General features: G+C 38.9%; 1 protein-coding gene and 1 long non-coding RNA gene across 2 annotated transcripts; one reads left to right on the forward strand and one right to left on the reverse strand.

The window, feature by feature from the left end:
- The first annotated feature begins 1680 nt into the window (after window positions 1-1680).
- On the forward strand, window positions 1681-3483 carry LOC149106290 (uncharacterized). Its single transcript, XR_016209801.1, has 2 exons — window positions 1681-2747; window positions 3185-3483. It is a non-coding gene; the product is annotated as an uncharacterized LOC149106290 (long non-coding RNA).
- A 3988-nt stretch (window positions 3484-7471) lies between these two features.
- LOC110069498 (uncharacterized) lies at window positions 7472-10493 on the reverse strand. The gene is made up of 3 exons (XM_020777024.2): window positions 10116-10493; window positions 9763-9883; window positions 7472-9223 (listed from the first exon to the last, which is right to left on the reverse strand). The coding sequence occupies exons 1-3, from the start codon at window positions 10464-10466 to the stop codon at window positions 8397-8399; spliced, it is 1299 nt and encodes a 432-aa protein (XP_020632683.2). The 5' UTR covers window positions 10467-10493; the 3' UTR covers window positions 7472-8396.
- Between the last annotated feature and the right edge of the window lie 99 nt (window positions 10494-10592).

Here is a 10592-nt window from a genome sequence, read left to right on the forward strand (position 1 = left end):
TCTACCACGTCAGAATAACCATAGCAACCGCTTCTAAACACCACGTTTCCTTTTCATCTCCTAGTTACATTATGTGAAACGTGAGACCCATGCAAATCAAAATAAAACGAAATGTTCCGCGTTAAGTTACCCATAGAATTTAACTTACTGTCCAGTTAATCTTACACACAAAGTCCCATGAAATTACTTTTTCACAGCGGAAGACACCAGACTAGCCGATATATACTGAGATACAAGTAAATACACTTGAGAACTGAGAATCTAATTTATAAATACTACTTTAATTAGAATAAATATTGTCGCATGTCAATTTAGAGAATACTCCTGTTTGTACCCCACGATTTGTGAACAAATGATTCGACTCATGGAAAAAAGTGCTTCATCCCCATTCACATCCGGCTAACTTGGACTAGTGAGTGTGTTTTTATGGTGAAAACGCAGTCATTTTGGCAAACTATTCATATCAATTACTGAGCCAATTTATTCAAAATATTACTTTACGACGCGAACCGCTGATGACAGTATTTGTTTTCAGTAGATCTTAGTTCCATTGTAAGTCTTTCCCTTCATGAAAAGCTCATGATTATAATTTATAAAACCTTTTTACGACGTTGTTTCAAACGAGGGACTTCAATCGGGATTACTACATTCAAATACATGTAAGCTAGCTTTTGAGTTTTGCGTCACGTTCATATTAATATTCTCGATAGCAAACCAAAAACGATAAATCTACCAAATTCCAGTTTGGAATTGAACAAGGCAGATTCCCCATACTAATGCACTGACTTGAGAAGCGAGCAAGGCTAACCGTGGAAGCCATTAAACACCTTTCGTGTCGGTTTGACATACTATTTTTCAACGGCACGCAAACTTACTAGCCCGGTGTTCACGTTCACTTACTCTGAAATCAAAAACTTATTATAAATTCTCTTATTCCTCCTTTTAAGACTGATATTTATGATAGTAAAATTCATGACTTTTCAATACAGAAATCTATACATGGAAAAGATCTTACTCAACCGTTTTAGAAAACGTGTAGTAAACGAGTCACTGCACACTGAATATGCTAATCTCAAATTGGTTATCCTTCTTTTGTAATCTTTGGTAGCTAAAAAGCCTCTAAGTAGAGTATTACAAATTCATTGTTAATCGTGTTTTAAAACATGCCATTTAATTATTGATCGCGTATGTCTCTGGGACTTAGCAATTGTCCGGTCAATATCAATAATTTGGACTGAGCTCAAAGAGGCTAGGACGTCTTCTAATAAATGAAGACACATATAGGATTCATACTGGGGAATGACGAGTGGTCGCTTGCAATTAAATCAGAGCAGAATTTCTGTTCAGCGATCGCTTAAGTCGACGGTTTCTAAAACTTGTCTTACTTGTGAGTACAGTGAAGCAAATGAGTAAGGGGGTACATTTTATACAAGCAGACCCGAACAGGGACAAATATAATGTTACCAGAATCTTAGAAATGAACGTGTTTCCATTCTGAGGATTGAAAGACTGACTTTACAATCTGGATGCACGGAAGTGAGTGATGCAAGGGTAGTTCACAGACTTTATTACTTCGCGTTCTCGTTTGAACACACAACGATAAGACTAATTCAATAAGGTAGCTGTTGATTTGTGTATTTTCTTTAAGAGGCACTGCTTTCTCATTAGCCTGCTCTTGTGTCAGAGAATTCCTTGGAATTTTTTCTTCTTTTCATCCTTTTTCACCAATGCAATCCGTTTTAAGTTCAGTAGAACTAGGGACAAACTGCTTGCACAACGCTTCATTAAGTATGACGTAATCCTCTGTCGTGCCGGTAAAATTGAACGGAACTTCGTCACGTGGAATAAGGAAAATGAAAATGACTTGAAAAATCAACAGACGCTGCTTTTGTTTCGTCATAACTGTTTGAAACTCCGTCGTCTGCAAGGAAACCGCTACAAAAATGATCAGAAATCACAGATGTTTGGCCAGGAGAAAAGGTTTTGTTAGCACGAAAAAAATTGTCCTCTTGACAATGTTTCATGCAGTTCATGTTGTTGACATGGAAACAATGCTATGGTTATATAACTGTTGGGAAGCGAGCACACAATCTACACGTTTGGTCTTGACCTTACACGTTTTGCCCTTTATCGTCATGTACTTTTTTGTTCTGAGTTCTGTGGGATATGCATGGTTAATCAACCCAAGGCAACAGGTCTACGTTATGCAACAACATAGTGCTACACTGATATAGGAACGAGTCGTAAAAGAACGAAGGCGTTTTCTTAGGTGCAAAAAAATTAATAGGCGAGCTGCGTTTTTAACTTAGCTTATTCATTGCATTCATTCTTACAGGAGGGTTTGGTAGCAACTGATGTGGAAACCGAAGTCCTAAAGGCATCAGCCGGCTAAGCAGCTCTTGGCATTCTTTGCTCGATGTCATTCAAACAGTGAGCACGGGGCAGTGCACAAACGGAGCTCGGGGAATCGGGCCATCATACAACTCGTGTACTGTCTAAACTTTAAAGCCTGTCGCATCGTAGGTTAGAATGGTCCGGATGTCGTTATCTGAATTCAATTAATCATTCCAGCCAACGGCTGTCATTACTAATACAGCGTCGTGAGAGAGCAGACCGTTTGTCGACAACTCATTGAAAGGCGTTAATTTTTGACTCACAAAAGTTCACAATCAACCGGCCGGCCGGGCCGATGAGAATTTCTCAACCGAGTTAGAAACGGCGTGATCTACCTATTCAGTGGAATTACGGTACAACAAACCCCTTTATAAAATTAAATCATTCATTCCGAAAATACCTAGATTATTTATTATTTATTTATTAAGTGAAGCTCATATAACGAACCTCCGGTCCGCTACTTAACAATGAAAAAGTTTCTCCGCCCCTTAGCACTTAATTTCTAAACCGATTGAAGACGAAGTGATGAGCTGCAGCTAAGATGTTTAAAACTGTTGTAATTTCCTGGCAAACTGCTTAAAAACGAGTAGAGAGAACAAGCGTTTCTTAGACTCCTTTATGAACTGTTTTAATTTGTCGACCCAAACCGCTGGGATTAAATTAAAAGTACCCCAAGCGATTTTAACTGCATTATAAAGATGCCTGGAAAACCGCAGTAACGCATCAAAACATGTTTTATCGAAATTTAATAATCTTTAAAAATAACTTTCTACTTTCTTATTCCTTTTAGAGCCTGAATTTTTCTGACACACTGACAATATGATCTGTCTAGTGTCCATTTAGGATGGAACAACAAGCCCACACGTGATAACTAATGAATGTTCAAGTGATCATTTGAAAGAACTCAGGCTTAACAAATAAGACGGCGTCATGTCATTACCACGTCCATCGCTTGGTGTGTTGATTGGGTCAAGAGACTTGATGTTGCTATGAAAATCATTTTTCTAAAGGATGGCATATCGAAATTTAAACTTTAAAAATAACTTTCTGCTTTCTTGTATAAAGTATAAATAGAGTATGTATGTAGTATGAAGTATGTATGTAGTTCTTTTAGAACCTGAATTTTTCTGACACACTAATGATGAGATCTGTCGTATGTCCATTTAGGATGGAACGACAAGTTCACACACGTGTTTCATAACAAATGAATTTTACAACATCTAAACTTCTCGGTAGCCTGGAATTGCTCCACGAGGGACACCGCATTTTATAAACCTTGAGCATGACTCATGATTAAGGCAGTTCTTGAGACAAGTTTGAATTGAGTACGATACCTAAGTAAGAAGCTAACCATCTGTAACTTAGACAACAAAATACTGTGATAAACTGCGTCGAATGCCTTTTCTTAAGTTTAAACAGACGACGACGTTAAAACCTTGACCACGATTAATGTTAATAGCCCAACTATATCAGTAGCTTCGAGCATACTGACAGTAGAGTGAAAAGAAAGAAAGAGCTAGCCGCGGATTGCAGTTGGTAGCGCGAAAGACGACCCGGTATTCTTAGGGCCGATTTACACGGCACGACTTTGTCGCATGCGACAAGCGTACGACATGCCTATGACGTGAATTGTTTAGCGTAAATGAAACCTACAACTCACTTGCGACTGCTGTGTACATCACAAAAATTGTCGTAAGATTTTAAAACATGTTTTAAAAATTAATACAGAATGACGCATTTGTGACAAATTTCTACTGAGTAAGGGACGAAGGTGAAGTTTTCTTGCGTCAAAATGGCGGACAAAGTTGTTGTTGACTGATTCACATGAAGTCGTTTCTCGAAAAATACTCAACGGATTCAAGCGAAACGTGTCTCTTTAGAACGTTTGTTCAAAGCACGGGACAGCTGAAAAATTATTTTACCGTTTGTTAGAACTTTCGCTCCGAAAATCCCGGTGCAAACTTTTGAATATTTAATTTGGTAAGTGAAAGTGTCGTGCACGTGTAAACGGTCCTAAGTCATGTCGTTAGCCTGTCGTAACCTTATCGAAAGAGACAAAGCCGTAACGTGTAAATCGGCCCTTGGTAAGACAGTGGTACAGGAATATATGAATCCAATGAGACAGCTTTACTTGAGACAGTGTTACTTTGTATATTTTCGTTCAGAGGCACTAAGTACCCATCATCATGTTCTTGTTTAACACAACTCCTTAGTGTGTTCTCCATTTCCTTCCTTGTCTGCAGAGTTCCACTGAAAAACAAATAATAATCGCCATGTACTCGCAAAACCCACATGCATTATTTAATCTAATCCTTTGCTGTGTCGGAAAAAAAAAATTGAACGGAATTGCGTCATTTTTGCGTGAGGAAAGAGGCAATTTCCTGACCAATGAACGTGCACTTTGTCCTCCCTTCGTCATTACTACTTGAAACGCCGTCGCATGCAAGGGAACTGCTAAAAAATCGTGAACGGAAATCACGTTCTCCACGTACAGCAGAAATTTGGCCACGAAAAACGGTTTTGTCAGCAAGGAAAAACTGTCCTCTTAGCAACACAACCTCGTTCCTAAGATTTAGGAAGAGACCCTTGGAACGAGGTTGTTGTCAATGTTTCTAGTCATGCTGTTGTCATAGAAACTATGCTGTGTACATGTAAGTGTTAGGAATTGAGCACGTAATCCACGGGTTTATCATTGAGCTTCTTTCGTTCTGTGGCCTGTGGGATACGCATGGCTAATCAGCCTAAGGCAACAGCTCGAATTTATTGTAAAGCCATAATGCTGTACTGAATAGGTATAAATCTACAGCGGTCTATCTCTTATGCCGTTCTCTTATTGGCTACGCCGTCTGTTTAGATAGTGAGTAGCCCACTAGTGAGCGGTTTTTATCAAAACGGCGACTGCTTCTTTGCGTTTTAGAAGTGTCTGTGAAGAGAAATTGGATAATTTACCAGTCGAAATTTAGATTTATCAGTAAAACATCAAGATTAATAGCTTTCGATTTTTATGCGTGATAGCTGACTCGGGCTACGCCAATTAGTCAACTATTACGCGATGGAAATCTCGAGCTCATAATCTAATTGTTGAATAGAAACTCGTTAAGTCAGGTGCCGCTGCAACGAGTTAAAAAAGGAGTTTTCTTGGGTGGAACAAATACACGAGTTGCGGCTTTGACTGACTCTACTTGCATTGTTTCTTACAAGAACGTCGTTGGGGCAAGTGATGTGGAAACCCGGTGGAGCTCTGAAGGCATCAGCCGGCTAAGTGGTTCATGACAATCATTGTTTAATGATATTCAAGCGTTGAGAATAATTTATTTCTAACGACTCCGTACACAAATCAGGCTGGGTGAGAGGGTTAGGGGATCGGGGCATTAAAAATAAATTATGCAACCCATGTCTGCTTTCTGAACCGGCTTTACTTCAAGACTGCAGCATCGTAAGTTAGAATGTTCCGATGTTGCTGTCTGAATTTTATTATTTCATGCAACGACTGTCCGTTAGTAATTAAGGTTGTCACGGCAGATCGTTTGTCGGGCATTTTTAAAAAGGCGTCCATTTTCCACTAATAAAAATTTAATTCTCAATCCCAACTATGGCTAATAACAATTTATCCGGCGGACAATTTTTGAGAAGGACGTGATTTACTTATTCAGTGAATAACAAACCCTTTATAACCATTTCATCATTCAGGCAGAAATTGTTTAGAAAAAAAGCCCATAATTAAAACGAGCCTTCGCTATAATGAACACGTTTCTCCGCCTCTTAGCACTTAATTTCTCGACAGAATAAAGACGAACTGACCACCTGCAGCTTAGATAGTGTTGTAATTTCCTGTCAGACCAATTCTAAACGATCTGACCATCTTAGGCAGAGAGAACATTGTTTCTTAGGCTCTTTTATAAACTGTTTTAATATCTTGACCCAAGGATGCCTGAAAAACCGCAGTTGTGTATCAAAAGTTAATTGACTCTTTGAAGTCTTTGTTTAATATCAGTCACTGTTTTAATACCTTGACCCAAGATGCCTGAAAAACCGCAGTTGCGCATCGGAAGTTAATTGACTCTTTGAAGCCTTTGTTTGATATTAGTCATCGAAAGGGCGGCTTGAATATCTAAGTTGTTTTTAAACAGTACATAAAAGTTAAAAGTCGTTAATCCCTTCTGCTGTGAACGTAAAGCCGTGAGGGAACGGCTTGTAGTCGTACAAAATGCGCGTCCTGATAGCATTCAAGAAATAAAATCAATCATTATATACACTAATGGCCAAACTTAGGGGTTTTACATTGTTTGAAATGTCGTGTGTTGATTCAGTTGTTTGGGTCACGAGGCCTGACGTTGCTATGGCAATCAAAAGATTTATTATTGAACATAATAATCTTCATAAATAACTTTTTGTTCTGTGAGAGTTGAGTTATTTCTATTAAGATTCTGAATAGACCTTTTCAGCTTGGGCAGTTTGTTTTCTCATAACAGACCACGGGACATTCTCTAGAGAATAGTTTTTTTATCCATCTTAAAATTATTCATTCATATAGACGCAGCTATTTGAAAATTTATGATTCTCAAGAGAAATCATTACATGGTCTGAAATGGGGCAACAAACCGCCCGAGTTAAAAAGGTCTATTATTCACACACAGCACTGATTTAATCTGTCAAATGTCCATTCAAGGATTTAGGAAGGACCAACAAGCCCACACATGTCTATAACTAATGAGTGTTAAGATGACAGTTGGTACGAACTTAGACAAAATACACCAGAATCTTGTCTTTGTCACATCTATATTCGACTTGCTCGATGAGCTGCACTTGCAGAGCACAATTTCTTAAACATAAGGCTCTTTCACTGAAGACCTTTCACTTGATAGCGTTTACCGAAGTGATTCCATAATTCATCTTCGTTCGTTCCAATAAACATTCCCTCTAGTTGAATCCCCTCCCCAGTTAAGACTTTGTACATAATATTTAAGTGAATGGGGTGAATTTATCAGGTTATTTGAGAAAAATTTGGAACAACACAGACGCATAACGATTGTTAACTTAATTTAATGCCTCCATGGTAATAGTAATATGACAGAAATTATTTCAAATTTTTTCTTTATTTCTTTTAAAATTTATTTTTATATATATATATATATATATATATTCTGTAACATTTTTACAAATGTACATCGTTGCAGTAGATTCTGTCGTGACGGAAAACCAAGGAATCCAAGATGGAAGCTCTTCCGACGCTATATTTCACGTCACATAACGTCATCATATCATGTTGACGTGTGAGCATTAATAATTTTAGCATGAATCGCTCTATAACCGAATCATTCAAAAATTCGGCAACTTACTCTGAGTAGTAAAGAAATACGGTAGAATAATGCTGAAAAAGAAAAAAAAAAAAATTGAAAAACACTGCATTTAACGAATCCACCCACCCAACCCCTTAATCTGATTTCACTGGTTGTGCCAAGTGACCTAAGCCCAGATCGCGAAACTTCATCGTTCGCGTTTCATTCATTTTATTTTTTTATTTTGTCACTGAGGTAAACAGTGGAAGTATATAAAATAAACAACAGGGAGAAATCGGACGAAGAGGCGTTTCAATTATGATTTGTTTAATATTAAAGTCATCAGACATATCAAAGCAAACACTCTGAAAAAGCGTCTGCTTTTGATTGCTCACAGAAAAAAATCCCTTTTTCCTTAATTAGCTTTACCACTTTTGAACATTGCCTATTGCGCTGTATTAGATGGTTCTAATTTTAATCACAATGTCCTGTTGAAAATAGTATCTTGCTATTATCTGATTTCGATAACATTTGATGAACAACATTGGTAAATAAACAAAAATCTATCGGCGGCAGTTTGAGATTTCGGCGATGGAGTAAGACAGTTTCGTCATTTAGGCTGTATCATTCGGTTACTAAATTTGTCTCAAAGTCTTAACAATCACTAGCTAACGTTACGTTACTGTCAATCAACACTATATGTCAATCAATATCACATGATCATCAATCCAGTGCCACTATCTGAAACGTAGCAAAACCGTCTTCAGAGGAACAACCTCCAGACACAACCGTCCAATTAGCATGAGGGACAAATGACCCTCCCCCTCCGGCGTGAAAAGCAAGACTCTTACCATTGACTTGAACACCACCACCAGAGTATCCTCCACCTCCCCCGCAATTTCCACCACCACCAAATCCGCCAGCACATCGACTCTTCTTTTTTGTGCTGTACCCTCCTTGTCCCCCTGCGTTGAACGATTTGCCCCCATCATTCTCAATGCATGGCTTGTCACAGCTGGAACCAGCATAGCAGCGACCATCCGTGACGAGACCTCCTCCACCCCCAATCCCGAATAAGGTATCGAAGGACGCCTTGGATACACACACCTTTCCTCCCTTCCCTGGCTGCCCAGGATGTACGCTACCACTATACCCGGCTTGCCCATGATCACCATCAACATAATCAGCTGAGCCCCCGCCTCCGGCTACAGCCAGTGGGCTGCCATCTACCGTAAATACAATGAATGTGCCGCCGCCACCACCTCCTCCTTTTCCGTGTTGTCCCACCAAAACTGTCAACTCTGTTCCTTGCTGAAGATGGACATTTCCTTGCACCTTAGCTCCTCTACCACCTTTGGTATCAAAGGCGCTGTGTCCTGCCCCTGAAGCGCCACACAATTCAAGGTGATACTGAGCCGTCACAGGGACGTTCCATGCTTGCAAGCCGTCTTGTACCAAAATCCCTTCCAATGACGTGCCTTGGTACTGCAGGTTGTTGCTAGGCCCGAACCTACCGATCGCACCAAGAGTAGTAAAGTGGAAATAAATATCTAGGGGATAGAAATGAAAAAAAATCACTAACAGATGTTGAAATTACCATTGCAATTATATATCTTCCTGAAGGCAAAATAAATCGGATGCTATAAAAAGGTAAATCGTATTTTAAATGGAATGTCAAGGCACAAATGCGTAGCTACTTATTTTTAGACTAATCAGCCTCTTAAAAAAAGCCTTGATCTTAGGTTAGGGGCTGGGTGCATGTAACCTCCTTTCGGTTTTCGTTTTTTCGTTCTGTTAAGACACGGGAAAGTAGAAACGCTCATATGCATGGTAGACAACTCTCAGTTTATCTTGTAAGATAAGAATTTTGTTCCCTATCTAAAGCCAAATGACTTCAATAAATTCGCGATCGTATATCCACCGTCTTGTTACTCACCATTTTAAGTCAGAAAATAGCGTAAATTGACGTAAAATTTATCCAAAATAAGAAAAGAGCGAGGAGAATTACTAATTTTGGAATTCTACTCAAGAAAACTGGGAATATGCTGATTAAAAGGAAGAACTGCTATTTAAAGGAACTGATCTGTACCTGTTTTTGTCTCACAACTGTTTCCTATCCATGGAAGAATGCATTTGCACTGAAACTGCTGTTTATCCTCGTTAAAATAGCAATGGCCTTCGTTGAGACAAGTTATGTACCTACATCCACTCTGGAAACAAAACAGCAGTAAAGATGATATTTTCAAAGTAATCACCGGAACGCAACAGAAACATTACAGGTCGTACTTTATTCAGTACTTACCAATAAAATGACATGCTTTTTGCATATAAAGAGCCAGATATTTTCATACAATAGCAAGCAAATTTTAGCTCTAAAGGCTTTTCTTTTGTTTTCAGTTCATCAACAAAAATGAACGTTAAGGTAAATAGAATGTTCCCTACCTTCATGTCATTGCCAGAAGTTTGAAACGTCTCAGAATAGAGGGAAAATACAAATCCTTCAGCGTATAGCAACTCATCATTGGACATCAACGAAACCCTGTGATCGTTTAGTTCGCAGACAAGCTTATTCTCCACAGGAGAGACTCCAAAGTTCGTGGACACGCATTTGGGTTCTGTAAGGCACGACTGGGCACATGATAAAAGCGTAGATCCTTTCAGGGTCTTAATTTGGTGACCTTCTAATTTATGATGCGAGACTGTCTTGAGTGCACCGAGTATGTGGCGCTGTTCTGAGCTCCAAGAGTTTCGAATGGCAGTGAAAAGAAGAAAAATGAGACCAAGAAAGGTCATCTCGAACGAGTCTTAACTCAAAGTGGCAATTCATGAAAGTGATTGGCACTTACTTAACATGGTTGTCTATTAGCTTTTATCGAAATTTCAAAATGTACACACATTTCGGTTTCTTGACATTCAGCT

Source organism: Orbicella faveolata, unplaced genomic scaffold (assembly GCF_042242905.1).
Source record: "Orbicella faveolata isolate gen_17 unplaced genomic scaffold, um_ofav_v1 contig_3, whole genome shotgun sequence".
NCBI classification, from domain to species: Eukaryota; Metazoa; Cnidaria; class Anthozoa; order Scleractinia; family Merulinidae; genus Orbicella; species Orbicella faveolata.

What these genes read in the sequence shown, in the direction of transcription:
- LOC110069498 (XM_020777024.2), bottom strand. Translation starts at nt 10,466, where the DNA reads ATGACCTTTCTTGGTCTCATTTTTCTTCTTTTCACTGCCATTCGAAAC. An exon ending in CTTCTGGCAATGACATGAAG is followed by an intron (nt 9,884 to 10,115) that starts GTAGGGAACATT and finishes TTTTGTTTCCAG; the next exon opens with AGTGGATGTAGGTACATAAC. An exon ending in CAGTTGTGAGACAAAAACAG is followed by an intron (nt 9,224 to 9,762) that starts GTACAGATCAGT and finishes TCTATCCCCTAG; the next exon opens with ATATTTATTTCCACTTTACT.